We start from the raw sequence: 22014 nt of genomic DNA on the forward strand, positions 1-22014 counted from the left end.
TGAATATTCCGCTCTGGAGGTAACCCATAAGGTAACTCATCCCTAAAACAATCAGAGAACTCCTCTGCTATTTGATCAGCCAGCTTGGCCATCTCTCCATTTTGGGTAACATCAGTGCTAGCCGAAGGATCATCAATCGGCTCTACCGATGCTGTATAAAGAAACAAAAACTTTTCTTGAGCTTTTCGAACTTCCATTACGGAAACCAATTGTCCTTGAGGTATATCTTTTTCACCTCGTAGGACATACAGCACATCATTTATCTTGAATTGATAAATGTGCTTTTTTCAATCTTTGGCTGGATTCTTCCTAGAATGCCAAGCCTTATCTAGGGCTATGTCTGCGTGAGCAAGCTTTGTCATTTCAAAATTAAGCTTCTTAGTATAGTCCTGAATTCGAAGTTCCAACTGGGTAACCCTTTGGTCCCATACTGCAATTGAACTTCTGTCTGCCATTCTGATTGTATATGCATAGTCAGATGGGCTAGTCTTTAATTTTAGTCTCTTTACAAGCTTGGAGTTAATTATATTGTGCATTGACGCTGAGTCAAACAACACAATGACATCATGATTGGCTACTTGCCCTTTCATCTTAATTAACTCCGTATCGTTAAAGGCTGTATACCTCGTTGTTGTGGGCTTTGACAGGACATTATCAGGTGTACTAGTTACTAGCTTAGCAACAGACATACATAATAAAACAGGTACTGACCTTTGAGAAGATCCCGCTAGCTAAATTTGCATCTGTTCTGCTTTGGGACTTCCTCCATTTCCACGTCGCATTCTGAGATCACTATCTCAGCCATCCGTTGATCCTTGTTTCGTGGACAATCTTTCCACTGATGAGGCTGAAGGCATCCAAAACACAAGCCTTCTCTCCTGGCTTTTTCTCTTTGCTCTGGGTTCAAAGAAGACTTCGACCAAGCCCGGGCTGCCATTGGTGTTACTTTTCTTTTCATTCCAATGCTGGTACTTGGTTTAGGAGTCTCAACTGGCTTCACCTGCTTGGCTTGACCACTAGGCTGTGAGGCACTCCCTTTGCTAATCCACTTCTTCTTAAACTCAGTTTTCTTTGGGTACTCATACTGAGTCCCAACCTGCACAAACCCACTTGGTCTGTTCCCTTTTGCATCCTCATAGTTCAGGGCTATGGCAATTGCTTCATCTAGCGTGTTCGTATACTTAGCCCGAACTTCCATTTTGATCCAATCATTCAATCCAAAAATAAAATCTTTTACCTGAATTGACTGAGGTAGAGGTTCATAAACTTTCATTACACTTTCTCTGAACTTATCAGTGTATTCCGCCACTGATAAATTTCTCTGACGAAGGTTTCAATACTGATCCCAAGCTCGGGATGCTTCGTCAGGAGGTAAGAAGTGTTTTCTAAATTCTTTTTAAAACCCCTCCCAAGTAGTGGATGCCACTTCATCTTTCTGCTGTTTTATCCACCACCTATCTGCTACCTCATTAAACATATGGGTGGCCTCGCGGATTTTCTTCATATCATTCCTGAGTTCACAAATGGTGAAGGTCTTGTCCCATTTGTGTAACCAGGTCTCTATGATATTGAAACTACGGTCAGATTTCCGACCAGAATACTTTTTAGGCCTATAATTGGCAATATTAGGCACCTTAGCCCTCCTAGGCTCGACTGTATAAACACTGGTTTCAGGCTCCATTGGAGATTTACCTTTCTCTTCTCGAGATGGTCTAGTAGACATACTATGAATTATTTTCCTGAGCTTGGATTGCCCTACATTTGCTTGTAATTGTTGCGCTAAAATCTGTTGCAAGGCACCCTCTAATAATGCAATTCTACTAGACAGTGTATGGCCTGCTGGGTGCGACACTTGCTGGGTCGGCCGGACTCTTGACTCTACGGGATCTACCCTAGAAGCTTCTTCTTCAACTTCCATTTAGGTCGATGGGTGTTTAAAAAAATAAAAAAAAAATAAAATTAAATAAATAAAACACCGCCTGAAACTGTATTTACAAATCGCTTTTCCATCTCATAACCAAGAAAGGTATCTAAACAGGCGTAACCATCAACCAAAATAACTGAGAGCCAAGATAAATATCTTTCCCTATACTAGGGAAATATCTGCAATCTCAAACAACTCAAACACCGAGGGCAAATAAACTAGCATATACCCCAACAAAACTTAAAAGGCATAGAAAGCTCCCTGGTCATATTTCTGCTACATGAAGAGATCTTACAGATGCTGTTTGAACACATGCCCATGCGGGTGACGGGATATCTCAAGGCGAGTCTGTGAGCAATACGTGCACGTAGCAATTCCTTCTGCACCCCCTCTCTGCGAGTATCTGTTCTGGACGCAACATGCAAAGTAGCCCTATCATAGTAGCAAACACAACGTCTAGCTCTACGTACTCCAACGACCATCTGCCCCTTAAAGATCCTTCGAGATACTTCTGTGACCTCAGCACAGAACCGTAGCTGTTTCACGCTCCAATCTTTGGTATTAACCAAAGTTCCATCAGCCAGTTACTACGTCCGCTCAATATGATGTGCGCTCCATCTGATACTTAAATATAACAACAGCTAGTCCCCGCGATGCCAAGGAACCTTGAAATCAATAAGCCATGACCAGCGCGTGTGCCACCCTGATGTTCAACGCCCACCCAAACTGACGAACTACCTGATGGCATGAACCAGACGACGCAAATAATCTACAACCTTCGTCTTTTTCTCTGATCCCGTAAGACAAGATCCCAGCTCCTCTAATGGCTTCACGGTCATAGCTCATTAAAGCTAACGAAGAATCCGAGCAATAGACCGACGCTCTGCCAATCGTTCTCACACCTTCACAGATCGCTTCGCTCTGATACCAAATATTAAGATCACTGATTTACTTTGTCAACTCAACAGTCAATCATGGGGCAGGCACAAAAATTTTCTCCCAGCCAACCTCGGTGGTTGCAAAACTCAGAACACAACCTTACATGAAAGCTCCTGCTTGCAAAATCCACCAAGTCCCAAAATTCCCTAGATGGATCTAGTATGCCACATGTCCTCAATTTAGGGTGCCTCCTAAATGCACCATTTACCCCTCTCTTGGGATAACATTAAAATAATTTGCCACATTTAATGCATTTAGACCCCTTAGCCTTAGATCCACCTAGTCTTGTGCCATGTCACCCTCACCAAGGACCTTGACCTTGATTCCTTTTTGATCATTTATGTGAAGCCCAAACAAATATAATACAAACATTGATCCTTTAAAGGAAAAGGTCTATTGACCCTTTCGAGGTCATGTTGCCTCAACTTGAGCGTAACAATGGGCATATTGGTTCATGGAATCAATAATGAAAAAACAGTATTATGCAAATTTCAATATACACTCATAGTGATTAGGTTGGATGGCGAATAGATAGAAACCCTACTTCAAGACCTTACTTGAGCAATAGGTCAAGGCTGATATCATGGAGCAAAAAGTGCAGTGCAAATTGGCCTATCATCCGGTAGACGTCGATTATAGAGCGGCATTGGATCACGGTTGATATCATGCAACAAAAAGAAGCATTTCACAACTGCCCCATCAATCATGGACATTGAATGTAGAGCAGCCGCAAATGCAACTCTTGAAATTGTCTGGTTAAAGCTCAAATATGACATCATACATGATATTGGGACATTGCACTAACTAGAAATGCCATGTAGGGTCCAGTGATGGTCAAATATATCAAGCTTATGACAAGATGCATATATAGGATTGTGTATACTCTAAGACTATCCTAACCACCTAGATTTATTAGTGAATCCTCCATTGTAAATCTTTTGAGAATTTTGTTTGCAAAATGTGTTTAAGGTTAAAAATATCATTGTTTCTCGTCTTGAACATCCAGACAATAAGCATATACACAAGGTCTTTTCATTCAACTGTGACATTCCAGTCAGAATGTGATATGACAATCGGACAGAATGCTTGACAATGACCTTGTAGAGAGGCCATAGAGTTGTTTAACATGAACTCATGAATGCTAACTATTGTAATTAAATTCACAGGATTCGATGTGTGACTCTGCATGGGTTTTATTCAAGTTAGTTAAACCAATAGTCAAAGTTTGTTTGTAAGGTCCTTGATGTGGATTGCAAGGGCTTGGTAGCCATAAGGGCTTAGCACCCATTGTGACACGTTGCCAAAATAGAACATTGGGAATGGACCCAAAGGTCTAGGGGTGTGGCTAACAGTTGTTACAAGTTGGTAGAAGTGTCACTATTGGCTAGGATGTAAGGACCCTTGCACGCTTGTAGCTTTTATTTCCTGACGGGTTAAGCAAGTTCCTTGTGTAGAAGTAACTTGTGCAGGTGGTATCAAAGCTTGTGTAGTTGAGGGTTGTGGGAAACTAAGCAGGTTTAAAGGCGCACCATGATTATTGTGTCACTTTGTGTATGTTTGTGTGTTTTGATTTGCCCGTTGACAGTTGAGACAGTGGCATATACAAGCAGTCGTCAGGATGTGAGTTGTGTTTTGAACCCAAATGGTGCCTACATATTTTCATGTGTGTGTGTGTGTGTGTGTATGAAATTTCCTCGTTTGTATTTCTTGGAAAAGGTTTTTATTACGTGAGATGTATTGATGTGGAAACAGTATATCAATTGGTTAGTAAGGCAGGGGTGCATGGCGCAGGTTTCTTTGCATATGCTATGCCTTGGGATCCTCTTTTTGACCCAGCCAAGAATCTCATGCGTTTCTGTCCTGTCTAGGTCACTCTCAAGGGCTGGCCCATACCTTTGCTCCCGCATATCTCCTCTATCGCAGCTCTCTTGGGCAGAGTGCTGCATCTTCCCAAGCAGGAATTTTGGTTTTGAGCAGGGATATCCGAATCTGTGTTTTGTGTGATATGGAACAGGCCATACCTTCATGTTTAGATCTTAATTTTGGTCTGACCCATCCTTTTCGCATTCTAATAACATTTGCTTCCTTCCCGAATGCGTGTTACAAATGCAAGCAAGTTGGTCATTTTTCTTGTTATTGCCTTGCATCTGCAAGTCAATTGAACTATGTAAAAGACGCTTCGCCCCTCCCTTAGGTTCCTACTCCTCTCCAGTATAAAAAAGTTGGAACAGCCCAAGCATAAAAAAGAATGGAGATGGGTGAACCCTCAAGGGAAAGCTTTTGTTACAGTGTCTTCGTCGGTTCCTTTGTCAAATCCTTTCCAGACTCTTTCTTGCCAAGATACCTTTATGCCAGACTCTCAATTGCAGAAGTCTCAAATGGCTACTATTGATGATCCTTCTTCCTCCAATGCTTCCACATCTTCCAATTATTGCTATTTTAGATCTTCGGGAGCCTGAATTGCAGTTACATGTGGATATATCTGCCTCGGATATAGTTCTTGATGGTCATGAGGATTTGAAGGTGGATTTGAAAGAACATGACACACAGGTGGATCTCTCTCCTTCCGATATAGTTGATAATGATACAGTGGAAAAAGACTGTGGATTTGAGAGTGCAAGATACTCATGATGCTTCTCCTCCCCCAAAAAGTACTTTTACAATTGAGGATATGCATCCTATGTTGGAACGGGTTTTTGACCCAGTGAGTCAACGGTTCCGTCTTCTGCTTATGTCGAGAAGAATCACAAAGGTCAAAAGAAATTGCATTTTATTGATGGCGCTATTACTTCACTCAATACTTTTTTGGTACAACAGGGGATCAATTTGGAGGATATTGTCTTTATGTCGCCACTTGGAGGTGTGTAAATTCGTATTTTCCTCCTTTTGTTTTTGGAGTTTTTTGTTATCTACATTCCCTAGTGCCTTCTAAACATTTTCACTTTTCTAGTTTTCAGTTAGCCTCCTGACTTTTCCGAGGGGCGTACTTGTAATCTTTTTACTTTTGTACTTCATGGTGGGTTTTCTCTTCTTCTGAGGTTTCCCACAGAGAAATATAAGATTTCACAAAAAAAAAGTGTGTGTGTGTGTGTGTGTGTGTGAGCTAAGTATGCAGGCAGGATAGGTCATTATGCTGGTTATTATATCTTCAATGCGGGAGAATACTCTTTTTCAGGTGTTGCTCCATGAGTTGTTAGATAGAAGAAATAAAAATCTTCCTCAGCCAGGAGGTGGGCCCATTGTACCTGCACTCACGACACAATATCAATAATAAAAAGCAAATGCAATAAATGGATACTTAACAGACATGCAAATTTCCATTTGTGAAATTCTTGTCCAAGTCGTGGTCAACTGATAATTCTTTCTATCTTTAGTGATGCCCTATCAGCTATCCTTAGTTTTGTAATAATTGTGTCTCTGTTTTAATGTGAGGGGAAGCACTTGCCTCGATCCCACATCATGTTGTGCAAGGGTCTAACCTCTCGTAACCAAGGTGCCACCTAAAGTGATCGTGCCACATCGAAATGGTTTGAGGCTGATGGTCCAACTTTGTCCCAACCAGCCAACTACTGTTATCCTCTGTGACACCTCTGACTCTAGATCCCCCAGATCTTTGTCCCCATGCCTTTTGACTCCCTCTTGAGTAACCTACTCGAGCCGGTGCTTAAAAGAAAACACCCTGGGTAGGATTGTTGACAATTGGCATTTGAATTGTTTGAGGGATGCGTCCTGTTTTATTTCATTAAACTTTCCTGCTCTGCTATTTTGATCTTTCATTTTTTAGCTTGCACCTATATGAAAGCTCACTGCACATGCTAGAAGAACTGTGGACTCTCATACATTGGAATATGTGGATTTTCACAAAAACTGAAGAGGACAAACTCCGTGAAATGAGAAGAGCCTCCATTTAAGACCTATAATTCATTTCTTCTTCAAACTTCATAATAGTTAGATGCTTAGTAGAGCATTCATAGTTAGATGTTTAGTAGGGCATTCAAACGATGGCATCATGTTTTGTGATATACTTTCCTATATTTAAAAGATATGGTTTACTGCTGTGCCTTTGCTCTCTCTTTTTTGCAGTGTATAGCATGCTAGAGCTCAGCCAAAGAAGGCTGAATTTGTTGATCAGCTCATATAGAAAGATCCATGGGCCAGAAGTTGTTGCATCCTATATTATAAAATTAGAAGGAGCCGTAAAGTTTGGGTTAATTTGAAGAAGATTCCGAAGGCATGAGAGAGTAACTAGTGCACAGAGTTTGTGATCAGCGCTTGGATTGATCATAGCAAGAATGCATATTTGTTGCTTGGTTTTTGGATTCTTCAAGATTTTAATAGCTGGCATGATCATTTGACCCAATTCTTGTTTATACAGATATGGTGCTATATTGGATGAACTGGAGGCTGATCCTGAGAGCCATGGAGGCCCTCCAGATTGCGTTGTAAGCTTGTTGGAAAATGCCTCACGAAATTTTCATCAGATAACTATTGGAAACTCATGTGGTTGAGAGTTTAAATCTTGCCATACCAAATTGTCAACAAGGCTGTTCTACGAGGCTTGCAGAATTTGGTCTTGTGGTTTACTTTTTGATATTTGTTGTTATCACAGCTGCTTTGCAGGCTTCGGGAGCTTTGTCTAAGAGAATGTGGTTTCAGGGACATCTTTAAGAAGGTTAAGGTATGCATATTCAAGATTGAACATTCGGGACATGAAAGTTTGGAGATAACTTACGTTTCTTTACTGTCGTACAATTAAAACTGCATCTTTGGGGTAACAGGAGGAAGAGAATGCAAAAGCAATTGCCCTTCTTGGTGATGTTATAAAACTGGCCGATAGCATTGAGGAGACTGGAGAACGTCTGGAACATCTTCTGAAGGGTGTTTTTGCTGGAAATATATTTGACCTAGGGGTAGCAAAGGTTTGAATCTAGCATCTCTGATCGTTCCCCTTTTTCTTGCCTTCACTGCTTAGCATATTGATCCTTTTGTCCTTGGGAAAGGTATGCTACATGTAAAAGATCCCATGGATTTTTAAATATTGTATAAGTAAAGTTTGCACATTTGAATTATTGAAATATATTTGGAAAATCTACAAGGTATCCATTCCACAAAGTACGTTTCATATGTATTTGATGTCAAAGGTTAACCATGAGGAGTAGCCAAGACAAAAATAAAAACAGGAAGAATTCATGTTTGCAATAGGTGTTTCAACTTTCATCGTAATAATTCCATCTCTCTGTTTCTATGCGTAACATCTCATCAAAGATCTTGCCTCATGCTTCTCCAATGTCCTATCCGAATAACTTCATTGCTGTAAACAAATTTAACATCAACAGGCACCTTATCACAGATCTGGCCTCATCATGCGTTTCTAATGTCTTATCGAATAACCTCATTATGGTAGAGACATATAACGCCAAAAGGCACTTTCCCCCTGGGCAATTCGGATCTTTCCCAAGTATCAACTTTTACGATGGCATTGAATCCAACTTGAAGGCCGCTATCCTTGAATGTTTGGTTCAAGCATCTATCGCTCGTAACATGCAAGCATATTTCACTTGCACACTTTGTGAAAGAGTTTCTCTCTCGCCCCAGATCCTACTCCCCTGCATATCAAATATGTTGCTATCCACCTCAGATCAAAAGAATCAGCTGCTAAGTAGGCAAAACCACTCCACTTATTTAAAATTTAATTCTAAAATGTGGCAACCCGCTCCTTTATTCTTTATGTTAATTGATAAACTGGAATCCCAACCTGTATGTTGAGTAGCGTGTGCGTTTTTTGTTGGAAGGACAGAGCACAATGGGTATCAAGCCACGTTTTGGGGTGAAGAAGGCCTTCTCAGCATCATATTTGTTGCTTCTGTGCTGATTTTTTGAAGGCTTCAGAAAATATGGAAGCTCATATATGATTGTAGCTCTAAGTGGATGGTCATGATCATCACCTGAAATGGTGCTTTTGCACTCTTTTTGTGGAGAATTCGACATGAGTCGTGGAGCTCAAATTATTGTGTAGTCTTGGAAGTGGGGGGGAATTTAGGATGTGCATTGTATCTTGAACGAAGCGTACTTGTAGGTTTGAAGGTTTTAAACGTGCAGTCCATCAAAGCATTTGTACACGTTCTCTTCAACATAAAGCTGTGCAGGAACCTTTCTAAATGGCCAAGAGCTTATGACAATCCCAAAGCATGAGTTTGGTGGGCAACCATGAGAGGATTTGGATATGTTAACGGTTTCGTATTTGAAACAATTCGACTATTGTGATGCTGCTTAGGTTGGTTATAAGATTGAGAGGTGACCGACCAGGTCTGTTTTGTTGTGCAGTTATGTCTTGAACCAATCGTACAATGCAGTTGGGCAACTCTGAATTCATTACTGCAGCAATAATGGCCTTCAATGGCAAAGAATGCCACAGATGGTATTTGTTTCTGTGACTTTTCTGCCTGCTTTGCGAGCCGTGAACAATGGACAATAGAAGCACACAATGGGTACAAGAAATGTGGCATACCCTTTACGAAAGGTAACTCCACAATAGGGTACATCTTTTGGGAAGGGTGGTTATCCCTGTTTAAACTCCTTTTGGTCATAAGACCTAGGCCCAAGGCCCAAGGCCTTCTCACACGTGCCTAGGATCTAGACACGTGAGTAGATTTCTTATCAATATCTATTGCAAATATTACAGCCTTTGTCGGTATCATCACATCAAATTGAGATCTAAGCCACAAAGGAGGCTCTTCCGAATGTCTTGATATTACAAGAAATCACATAGCATACTAAAATGTACTTCAGTCTTCGCACCATCAACACTCAAACCATACCACCGAGCATGTCAGTGATGTCGGTGCTCCATTTACTGCTTATATTGCAGTTGATCTTAACTCCTTAGCTTCCTGTTACAGCTGCAGTATACCTAGACGCTTGTCAAAGAAAGCGTCTTTATCTACTGACCAATCGATGTTAGATAGTTCTTATACACAAATACTGCATTTTTATCATTCTCTATGGAGCTGGTAATATTAGCCTGTAAGGCAACCTGATTGCTGCCATGAAAAACTGTTTCTTTCATTTGAAAAGGTCAATAATATGTCACGGCCAGCCCTACATATTCATTAGCTCCTTGATGCATAATCATACAGAAGCACCTGAGGGTACAATACTGCTTAGATGTAGCTTGACGAGGCTGTAAGGTATAAATGCCCATCTGAAGCTAGTAGGGGTAATAGGCAGTAGATTCTCTGCATGGATGCAGTCCACACTGTCTTCTTCAGTAATAGACAATGGTTTTGTCAGAGTCCCCTCCTCATAGTATTCCTTGCAAGTCTTCGCGAGACTGAACAAGTGCATTGGAGATGTTAGTCCTGATTCTGCAGCCCCGGAAGGGGGCTCCATCGGAGCAGTTGGGATCCCTTCCCGTCCATTCTGGGGCTTCAACTTGGAGCCAGAAGAGGGGAGCAGTGGACCCCCCTTCTCTTCGGCCTTATGATGCATCCCGCAAGAAAGTAAGCTGAAACGTGAAATTGTGACCATGGTGAACCACAGCTTCTCCCCTTCCTGTCTCAACCAACCCCTCCATCATGCGGAACATATGGTCCTACTACGGCCTCCCAATTGTGCACGGGCTGTGCTGGTGTCCAGGCTGAGTATGGGCTGTACGGACATCTAGATCCGTACAAATAGCTGCAGAACAGCGTACAGACATAGATGTACGGCCAGGTTGACGTGGATTGCACAAGCTGTGGCCAGCGGGGTAACGTGGAGAAGAAGTTGTTCTGCAAGGTATGCATTAGCTCGAGAATGAGCTTGGTTGTGTGACTCCGGGATGGTTAAGAGTTCACGCATGCCTCTTAGTGATGCTCTTGGCTGTGAGCTGTTTTGGATAGCCACTATGGGCAGGTGATGCACGGTTGTTTCTACCAGAGAAAAATACAAGATCTTGAGGTTGCAGGCTAATTTTGAATGCTTTCATTAATTCCTTTGGGCACATCAGTGGTCCAGTGGGCATCGGAGGCTGGCAAGGGAGTTGTGTGATCCCATTTGGATTGCTAGTATTCAGGTTTCATGCTAGTACAGGGGACCGATTTGGATGCCTATTAGAATGTATGGTGTGAGCAGAGCCCAGCAGGGTGGTTCCTTGGGACACTAATGCCTGCTGAGAGTGGGATGTGCATTGAATGCAAGTGTGGTTGATTCCACTGTGTATCTTATCTGCAAGGTTCTCCAAATAACAAATAAATACTGAAAGGGGCACCACGGGTTTGGGGCCAATTTGTGTCCTTGTTCTTGAGCAGGAGCAGTCTAGCTCCCAATTTGTATTTGCAATATTTGCTGAGTTTTATCGGAGGGTAAAAGAATGTAGTGGCTGATGCATTGTCAAGGAAACCTCAGGTTTCAGCGGTAACCATTGCTAACCACAGTGAGTTGGATGCAATGAAGGACCACCAGTATGCTCAAGATGAGGATTTCTTAAGGTTTTATCTCTATGTGCCACCATCTAGAAGAAGAAGATCTTTCGAGGCTTGAGGCTGGTCCACAAACATCACGAAAAGTGGGAAACCACCTCCGAGGGGACCTGTTGCTCCAACCAATGGCACTTTTGCGAGGGGGACCCGCCTGATGCCTTAGCTGCAACCACCGCCCAATCCAAGTGGTGTAAGAAAAAGGACACTTCCTCAACTCTATCCAATTGCCCTATGCGAATTGGCCAAAACCATTCCCATTGGATCACACTGAGTCTCTTTGAGAGGCCAGCCCTCCCATAACCAGACACCCATCTTGTCCCTGCTTGTCTTGGTGAAACCAACATCGGCTGAATGGTCTTGTCCTTGCCCAAGAGGTCTACCACAAACTCTCTGCTGCTCGAGCAAGTCCAAAGCTCCATATGCCTCCAGGCTCCTGGCAGTTTCTAGTTGGAGGAGACCCCAGTCCCTATTTTGTATAATTTGAACTAGTAGGAGCCAAGGAGCTGCAACAAAAGCTGGATCTTGAGAGGTACTCCAGTCCTCGAGAACCATTCGTACCATTGGGTGGGGGTCGAGCCATTGTGTAGTCCCTCCCATCGTGCCTCTGGGATCGAGGCGTCAATCTCTATCATCTGGGTGCTTGCCCCTCTCAGATGAAAGAGTGCCTGCCCTCGTGCCTCTATCCCCTCGAGAAGGCTTCTCCAAGTCCCAAAAGACCTAGCTTGATACTCTAATGCATTACATCCCATGGGAGTAGCTCAAGGACCTGAAATTGCATGGTGGGGTAGGCTTTGAAACACGGCATTGAAAGGAAAATGGTTGCCACATCTATTCGAGATATCTCCTTCATGGGTGGAGTTAGTTAAGGAGCTCATGTGTGAATTGAAAGGAAAAGTTCACAGCAGTGATGATCAGCTGCCTTCTTTTGCTTTCCCTAAGTCTTTTAGAGAGCTTGCTTCACCTTCTGATATGCCACATCCATGCTCTCGACATACTTAATCAGCCTCATTTATCTTATCTTTAGTATTCAAGATAGGCGGAACTTTTCTCCCTCCTTCCACTATTTCAAATGGAGCTTTCCCAGTAGAAGTACACACAGTATTGCTATAGGCGAACTCCACTAAGGGCAAATACTGCTCCCATTGTGAGAGTCTCATACAGCTGATTATACCTACACTCATATTGAGAAGGCTATTGAGGATGTGGGACATCAAACTGTAGTGCAGGTCACTATTGACAATGCTAGTAATCGCCAATGCATGGGTACGCACACTAATAGAGTGAGTGAGTCACATATTTTGCACATAGTTTGTGTCTCCTTATCGAGGATATAGGCAAGCTTTCATGGGTAGCCATAGTGGTTGACGAGGCACAAAATTTAGTGACTTTCCTGACCCAAAAACATAGAGCCCTTGCCATTTTCAAGCAACACAACACACTTTTCTCAAGCTTGGTAAAGGTGAAGGCCGATTTGCGATGCATAGTGGTGAGTGAGGAGTATCCATATGTTCTCCATGATGCCTTCATAGGCTGAAAGCTCTTTCTCTACCTAGCCCCATCCCCTTGTTGCAGCTCAAAAATCTTGCTCCTTTCCACTACTAATTGTCAATCTTGCCTTCTCCTTTCCAAGTGGCCACATAAAGGGCCTCTAAATGATGAATAGCTCAGTTTTCTGCTTAAAGAGGGACCCTAAAAACCTTAGCTTCAATGCTAGAGTGTGAATGAATTGTGCTGCATGGGACAATGGTTTGCAACCTAAGATGAAATTTGGGTATGGTCCAAAAGGTCCATCCAAGCAGAACTCAACTACAAATGTGACATATGCAAGCTAAGCTACCACCTTCCATTGCTACACCCAATTTGTCCCTGCAGTATTCAAACGTGTCTCTAGTATGGTGTTTAGAGAAAACACACGTCACCTACTCATTGCTAAGGCAAAAGATCAAACCAATCAAACCATGCATACTCTCACACAAAGTGATAGCATATCTTCCTTGTTTGCATTATAAGGGTTGCAATTGCATTGCTCAACTGATACTGCCCTCAAGTGAGGAAGAGCACCTACAAAAGTATATTTGTTTCTCTACCTCGTTTACATGCTTCACGAGCAGCAGTGATGCAAAATAGCAATACACAATGGACACATTGATGCCAAGGCAATAGGACAAATTCTTGGGGAAGTGGTATTAAACCCATTTTAGTCCATTAAGGATTAGGCTAAGGCTAAAAGCCTTCCTACATGCACCAATCTAATATCCTACCATCCCCATAGGACCTTAACACACAATGCATATCTTAAGTGTTGCCACTTAGCCCTAGTAATGGCGTTGTAGGCTAGTAAGGACTAGTTAAGACACTTAGTCCTATTGGGACATCTATTCCTAATTCACTTAGGACACTTAGTCCTACGTTGAATTTGAGCCTTATATAGGCCACCATTTGTACTTTTTCATTATCCATTTGCAAGGACACTTCAGTTCTTTCAGCTTGTTGTCTCATCCTTGCATTCTAGCTTCCTTCCATTGCCCCCCACATCCAAGAATGGTATCAGAGCAGGATCTCTTGCTCCATCAGCACCGACCCCGACCCCCCCCCCCCCACCCGCTTGCGCCCGTGCACCTTTGCTTGTCATTGCTCCCAACTTGTCGCCATTCCAGTATGCTCCAATTCTTGACCATCTTCAACTCAGTTCAGCATTTGTTTTTGGAGCTAATAGCTCGTTTTTAGAGTTGCCCCTTTCTCGACAGCACTTCTCGGTACTACGCCGTTGCAATTTGCACTTTCAGATTGTAGGATGCATTTAATTTCAAATAATCAACGCAGTTGACTTTTTGGTTACAACACACTCAAATTTTGGGGCTTTTGTGACTATTGCCTGGACATTGCAGCACAACTGATTTTGGGGTTTCTCTACATTTGCCCTTTGTTTTGGCAAAGTCGCCCTTCAGAAATTGGGGCTTTTGTACCCTTTGATCTCCATTATGTGGTCTTGCCTTGGGGATTGCTTTATGTGGGAAAATTCAGTTCAAATATGCATTGGGCTCTATGCAATCAGCTCAAATTTGCCTTGGTAATTGTGCAATCACATGGGACAGATTTGCCTATTTTTGCAGACATTTGGAGAAGCTATTTAGCAGTTTTGGTGGACAGACATTTGCAGATTTGCAGTCTGTTTATTTGCAGTGAAAATTTGGGGACCCATTTGTGCATTTTGGTCAATGTTTGAGCAGCCCATTTTGCAGTCACATTTGCAAGGCATTACTATCATTTTTTGCAGCTTGCAGTCAGATATTTGGGCAGCCAGCTCAACGTAGTCATTGCCTTGAGGCTTTTTGTAGGGAACTTTGTTTTTGGGATTTTTGCAATGGCCAACAATGACTTACTTGGAGTGATGTCCATTGAGGACAAGCTTGATGATACCAACTATCCTACGTAGTCGTACATGATGTGCCACTTGTTGGGTATCCAATAATCTATGAGAAAACATTGCCCAAATAAAGTCTGGAGAAGATTAACAATTCAATAGATTACATAGATTACATCTCAAAGACTCATTTCCTTACCTTGGATAAGATCTTGTATGCGGTATCCAATAGAGCAATTGGTCCCCATTGGTGAAGATCAGCCCTGTCTTCCCCATTCGGGATCAAATAGGTCTAACCATGACTCAAAACTGCAAATGAGAACTTAAGATCTTTTGGAAGGCTAGACGAAGGGGGTGTGTGGATATGCTCCTCGAAGCACCTAAAAAAGGATGGTTAAGTCCATCTTCTCCAGGTCACTTCTAAGGAGGAAGGGCTTGAGCACCTCCAATAGCTCCTCGTTAATGAAAGGCTTCTCTATCTGCTTGCTTATGCTTTGAGATACCATGGTCGGGATATGGGGCCAACTACCTCTCGAGCTACATGTATTTGGGAAGACTCTTCCTTGGATTGAAACAAGCTCCGATAGAAGTGGTCATCTCTAGGGTCTCCTAAGGTTAGAGTGCATCCGTCTGCTAGCATCTTATGTTCTGGAGCACACTCATGCCGATTCGCAAGCCACTGAGAGCTTGAGTTCTCCATCCTGAGATGCTTTATGGAAGCTAGGTCTCGTCTCAATGCTCTCTTCTGTACCTAAAGGAGATCGCGACGCTTTATGGAAGCTAGGTCCATCATGCCTATGCTGCCCAAAGGCTACTGGGGACTCTGGAGAACACCACTATAGATCGTGAAGGTAAACTGCTCCCACGTGCTTCTACGTGCTTCTCTCGCCGAGAAAGAGGCTCCACCTTGCTTGTCCTCCCCAAACTCTAGGTTGTTGAAATCATCTCCAATAATCCAAGAGTACACATATGAAAAGCTCTCAGTCAGCCGCCTCTAGAATGTGGTCTAAGTAAGGGCATCAACATTCAGAATGCTTATCCTAGAGTTGCTCAATCGTAAACCCTTTCATATCGCCCTCCTTGTAATCAGCTCACCCTGATCATAAACATTTGCAACCACTTGTGAGATAGAAATGCAAACGCCTCCACTCCTGCCTACACGGGGATGACATCTGCTACTGAAAATGTATTTGCTTGAATCAAAAGAAAGTCCATTGCCCATCCTATCACAACCGTCTGCAACTCTTGGCGAAGTATCAAATGGTGTGGTTGTTGATGCACACAGTCATGAAGCCCGTGCATGTTCCAACTCACTATGGTTTAGCTCATGGAGAAGAGGCATGAGGAAAGAGGGCTCGCTCTTGAATGGGAGCTTGCACTACCACCTCATACTTCTATGTCTTCGAGGGGGTTCTTTGGGGTGTAGTAGTCTGCATTTGTGCGGCAACATACCATAAGCTTGATAGGCTCTACACCGACCTTTAGATTGCATTATGAAAGAGACCTCCATCCCAAGCTTGGCAAGCTCATTCATGAAGCGTCCGGTATGTAGCCTGAGTGAGCTGCACCTTTGGCCTCAAACAGATCATCCCAATTACTACGCATGTACCCGGAGCTGAAAAGTAGCCGAGTCTTTATGGATGAACTAAAGATCTATACCCTGAGGGCCCATTTACTTCCCCATCATGCGAAGCAGTTGCTCTTGCATCATACAATCAAACAATGTGGGGCTCCACGTCTTCTCTCCCGTGGTGAAGGCAAAGTGGAAGCCTCAAGAAGGACAAGTACGGGAATCAACCACTCCAATGGATCCCCCCCTCTGGGGCTGCAACATCATCACTGTCATGTCCAAGGCAAGAGGATACTCATTTGGAATCTCTAGGTAATTCCACGGTGGAATTCTCCAAATCTCCGTTGGCAATGGTTGCCTCGGGCGGGCCTTGGACCTGGAAGCTCAGAAAACAAACTGCTTTGACATCTTCGAGGCGGTGTCCTACAAATGAGTGAGAGTGGGCTGCGGCTAAGAGGAGGCAGCCGCAGCTTGGGGAGGCAGTGGACCACTGACCCATGGTGAGTGCGGAAGCTATGCCTTGGGTTGGAAGAGTGCTAGGCAGTTGTTGTGCGGATGAGGCCCTTGCCTATGCAGAAGAAGACTCAGTCTCGAGCTGAAGTTCCGAGAGGTTGAGGCCCCATCTGAGAGGCAGTAGGAGGGGGGTGGGTAGTGAGAATAACTGCCTTCAAGGGAACAATTGGGTGGACATGAGTAGCCTTAGCTAGGGGGAAGGGGGGGCAGGCGTTGCGAAGACGAGGGGATGTTCGGAGCAAGGGGAGAGCGGGCTTAAGGGGCGGCAGGGGGACTGAGTGGTTGGCTCTTCTATGGCTTGTTGCTAGGAAGGCAGCCTAAGTGGAGTGTGCTGTCAGGGAATCTATAAGAAGATCAAAGAACGTCTCATCCTTTTGGGTCTGGGGTCAGCTTGAAGCTCTCTCCAACTGCTTCCCCTGAGTCCGGGAAGTTGCCTCTCACTCTGTGCGTGCTCTCTCTCTCAGTCTTGCGTGATGCCATAGGTTATTCGCTGCCTTCTTCAGCTTCTTCCTCTCCACCTTAGTCAACTTCCCCTTAGTCTACTTCTTCCTCTCCACCGTAGTCTACATCCCCTTAGTCTACTTCTTCCTCTCTACCTTCTTACTCCGCTTCTTCCTCTCCACCTTAGTCTACTTCCCCTCGGAAGGCTCCAACCAGTGGGTTTGGGGTTGCTACTGCTACTTCAGAGGGTTCTGAGCCTTATCTGCCAGAGGCTTCCTTTGTTGCCTCTGTTGAGCCTATGGAGGGGGGAGAGGGTTGTCGATGTCCTCTAGGGAAATCACATGCCAGGTGGCCCATGTGTCTGTAACATACTCAGAAGGCTCCACCCAAGTGGTCTGGGACACATGCTACTAACTGCGGCCTGAGAGGGTGTTGAGTCTTATCTGCTTGAGGCTTCCTTTGTCGCCTTTGCTGAGCCTGCGAAGGGTGCCGTCGATGTCCTCTTGGGCAAACGCATGCCAGGTGGCCCTTCTGTCTGCAACGTAAGCACTAGCCTGGCAGCCTTGAGACCTCCCCTGCCAAGGGTCTCAAGATAGATCTCCTCTGAAAGGGACTCACGACACTCCATAACGAGCCTGAAATGAGAGACCCCTTCATCTACCACGAGCGAAGCTACTGTATCTGGGGGAGACTTCAACACTGTACCAAATGGGCGACCAATGAAAGGAAGGATGGCCTTGTACTACGTCGGGAGCCTTGGGAAGTGGGGCATGTGATGGGTCGTTTCCATGTTCTCCACAAGGAAACCATGGTACCAAGGAGAAAGGTACACCAAGTGTGGGCCAAGGAAAACGGGGTTGTGCTTCACAAGTGTCTGGGTGGTGTCAAGAGAACTGGACTAGAGAAGAAAGACTCCTCTCCCATATGGTGATCTCGTGGATGTTGGTCCCCCTCAAGCGCTAAGCTTGCCTGCAACCAATCCTGTATCCAACTCCTCGATTGTATGAGTCCCACAATTGTGCCCGCTACTGCTCTATCCTCCAGTGAATGAACTGCAATCTTAACCTGTTGCTTGTTTGCAGGGGAGAGAAGAACCTTAATGACTGTTGGGCCATTTAACCTTCCTTTGATCAGCCATGCACACTTGAAAATGAATGTCACTTGTCAATTTAAAACCTAGTTGTTGGAGCGTACATTTTGGCATGATGTTCACAAGTGCCCCACCATCCAAGAAGGCTTCTCTTAGCTCCACCCCATTGATTTCCACCATGAGCTTGGGACTTTGTTCATATGTGAGAGCAGCATAGGTTGAGCAGTGATTTGGCATCAGCCCATCATGAACAGGTATTGTATTTAGTGTGGGTCCGCCTTGAACAGATCCTCTTTGTTGACCTCCTGGCATGCGATTCATGAATGCTATAGTCTCATGCTTGATTTGTGGAGACAGTAGACAAAGTTGTCGTAGGGTGATGTTGGGCCTAAAGTCCATCAGATCTTCAATCGAAGAATAGGGCTGGACAGAAGTAGTAGCCTTTTGTGCCCTCATCCACATAAAGCTTCTAGTCGAGGGTGAAAGCTCACGTGAGGAAGAGAATGTAACTCTGAATTATGAACTAGTGTCTCCTATGGTGTCTCTTCCATCACCTACTTCCCCTTTTCCTGAGCACCACTGGGCCTCACCCCCATCTCCTTCTCTTTGTTGGGTGTGCTTGTTGAGGAGAAATTGGATGGATTTGCTTGTGCCTCCTTCTCACACTTCTATCCTAGAGTTGTCACCTTCATTGCAAACCTCACTATTCTCAACATGCGCGAAGGAAAATGAGGTGTGCTGCCTTCATCTGCCACACAGTTGCTACCATGTGTCCCGAAAATCATGCCAGGTGCAAGGGTCCCCAAGCCCTGCCCCATAGCCACGTGGATGGTCCACAGTCTCGCAAAAGGCCTCGGGAGGGGATTACTATGGAGGGTTCAATTGAACCCTTATATTCAAGGCTCTCCAAATACCACTTATGCTTATGGGATTTCCTCCCTTCAAATGTATAAGTGTCCTGCAGCTGCGAGCCCCCACCAATAAACCATGCTTCACTAGGCCCACCTGAGGGGTGAGGCCACCACTTATACACCGAGGGGTGTATAAGTGTCCTGCAACCGCGAGCCCCCACCAATAAACCATGCTTCACTAGGCCCACTCGAGGGGTGAGGCCACCACCTCCAACACCCCCTTGTGGACAAAACCTTGAGGTACAAGTGACCAAACCAAAGGTGACTCTCAACCAAATCAAAGGGTGGCCTAACTAAATACCCGTGTGGCACAAACCAAAGTCCACGTAAGGAAACAAAGGCCAGTTTGTAACCGGGTTGCCGCTGCCAAAGTCACAGTCAGAGCCTTTTAAGAGCCGTCGCTGCAGTAAATGTTGCACTTCAAGTCGTTGACATGGATCGCGACAATCCGTTGCCACACATAGTCCAAAAGCCGTGCCAACCATCACGTGTTAGGCACGCGACAATCTACGCGCAAACTTGCTCTGATACCATGTTGGTCGACACAGTTGCTACCATGTGTCCCGAAAATCACGTTGGGTGCAGGGGTCCCTAAGCCTTGTCCCATAGCTGCGTGGATGCTCCACAGTCCCCCAAAAGGCCCCGGGAGGGGATCGCTTTGGAGGGTTCATTTGAGTCCTTGTATTCAAGGCTCTCCAAATACCACTTATGCTTATGGGATTTCCCGCCTTCAAATGTACACTTGTCCGGCAGCCATGAGCCCCCACCAATAAACCATGCTTCACTAGGCCCAACCGAGGGGTGAGGCCACCACCTTCAACGACAACATGTGGAGTCAAGGGTGCTGCCATGAGAGCCCCTCTTGCCAGATCTCAAGGTCACTACCACGGTTCGATCCCCAAAAGAAACAAGCACGAATGTTGCACTGCCAAGAGAAGAAAAAAGGGAAAAAGAGAAGAGAGACCAGAATCCTCCTGAAAGGCTGGCTGGAAAACAACCAGCAAAGCAAAGGGGACCCCAGCAAAGATTGTCAGGCTTGGGCCTTCGGAAAATCTTTGTCAAGAGCTCACAAAGACAGCCCACAGCCTGCCAGGAAAGGGCACCAGCTACAGGGCTGCTCCACCTGCAAGAGCAGCATGAAAAAAATCCCGCCAAAAGGACCTTGGAAACTTGGAACACCTCAGAAAGGAGTGCACTTAAAGGGTGTCAGGAGGAGCCTTTGGAAGAGGCCACATCTAAGTGGTGACCTCTGGCGAGAAACCCCTTCCAACAGTCCTGTGGGACTGGAAAAACTCTAAAGGTGAGCTCTCCAATTGTGACCAGCAGGGCTGTGCAGCAACTTGAATTGCGAGGAACGCTCCCAGCTGATTATGGCACCACTTGGGGGTTGCACAAGCAGCCAGCGTGTGCACTCGGGGGCACCACGACCTGAGGGGCTGCTGTGAAGGCAGTGCCTAAGACTGGGCTGCAACAGCAGCTCACCCGACCACTCGAACTATGGTTAGGTCTCCAGCAAATGGCAAGGCTACTAGAAGGCTATGGCGGACAGCAAGCCGGGACTGGAAGGAAAAAACAGAGGTGGAAATGCAGGGGAGAGGCGAGCAGGAAGGAGAAAGAGGCGAGGACGTTTGGAGGGGGGGGGTGAGGTGGGCGGGCAGCAAGCAGGGAAGCAATTACTGATGATCAATCACAATTTTCGATTTAATTCTATATGTGGATGACATGCTTATTATTGGGCCAGATACACAGCAAATTGAAGCTTTCAAAGCTGATTTGCAGAAATCATTTTCCATGACATATATGGGTGGGTTGCATTACTATTTGGGCATCTAGTTTGCTAACTTTGAGGGGGGTATAATGATAAGCCAATTCAAGTACATTGGACAGCTCTTACAATGATTTCAGTTTGAGGATTGTAAGCTGGCTTTTACACCATTGGAACCTGGCTTTTGTTTCTCCAAGGATGGGAGTGACACATTCGAAGCTACCCCTTACCAGCAGGCTGTGGGCTGCCTTACCTTTTTACGTCACGCTAGGCCTGATCTGCAGTATGCAGTGTCTCAATCAAGTAGGTTCATGCACAAGGCCGGTACACAGCATTGGCAGGCAGTGGACTGTGTCTTCCAAGATGTGAAAGGCAAGCAGCATTTGGGACTGTTATACTATGATAAGTCTTCACTGGTTATGCATGCTTCACAAACAATGACTAGGCTGGTTGTTGCAACACCCACATGTCTCACAGTGAAACGTTTTATACTTGACTCTTCATGCATTTCTTAATTCAGCAACAAGCATCGTATAGTTGCTACTTGTAGTTGTGAAGCTGAGTATAGGGCAGCCTTTACGGCTACAGTAGAGTGTGTTTGGCTCCGCAAGGTACTTGCGGATCTTGATGTTAGACAGGCCACCTCTACTGTGATCTGCACTGACAGCCAGAGTGCTTTGGCCATTGGGCATAATCCAGCCATCCATGCGCATATGAAGCACATTGAGGTGCACTATCACTATGTCCGAGAGGGATTGTTACTGGAAATTATAGACGTCCTTTCCAACGGAGGATCACTTAGTAGATCTTTTCACCAACGCTCTTCCGCGATCCAAATTTGAAGCTTTTTGGCAAGCTTTACACTTGGTACCTTTCGTCACATGATTTTGATACACATGTACTATCATAGGTTGCAATATCCATCACAGATGAACATGAGCAACCATGATTTAGCTTCCACGTATACCTAAGGTGTGTCAAGGTACTTCCGTCATACCTGGTATGGCCTTGTAGGCTAGTTAGGACACTTGGTCCTAT

The 22014-nt window shown here is 44.7% G+C and overlaps 1 protein-coding gene across 4 annotated transcripts in view; it reads left to right on the plus strand.

Moving 5' to 3' along the window:
• LOC147897433 (damage-control phosphatase At2g17340-like) overlaps positions 1 to 22014 on the plus strand; it is an 83190-nt gene that overhangs the window by 21281 nt on the left and 39895 nt on the right. For all 4 annotated transcript variants that reach the window (XM_087380272.1, XM_087380274.1, XM_087380273.1 and 1 more), the window contains 3 exons: positions 7239 to 7305; positions 7473 to 7541; positions 7642 to 7782. In XM_087380272.1, coding sequence (XP_087236398.1) covers positions 7239 to 7305; positions 7473 to 7541; positions 7642 to 7782 — 277 coding nt within the window. The remainder of the gene's footprint in view (positions 1 to 7238; positions 7306 to 7472; positions 7542 to 7641; positions 7783 to 22014) is intronic.

The sequence above is a fragment of the Dipteris shenzhenensis genome, chromosome 10, assembly GCF_047967505.1.
Source record: "Dipteris shenzhenensis isolate YYH24624 ecotype China chromosome 10, Dip_SZ_1.0, whole genome shotgun sequence".
Lineage (NCBI taxonomy): Eukaryota > Viridiplantae > Streptophyta > Polypodiopsida > Gleicheniales > Dipteridaceae > Dipteris > Dipteris shenzhenensis.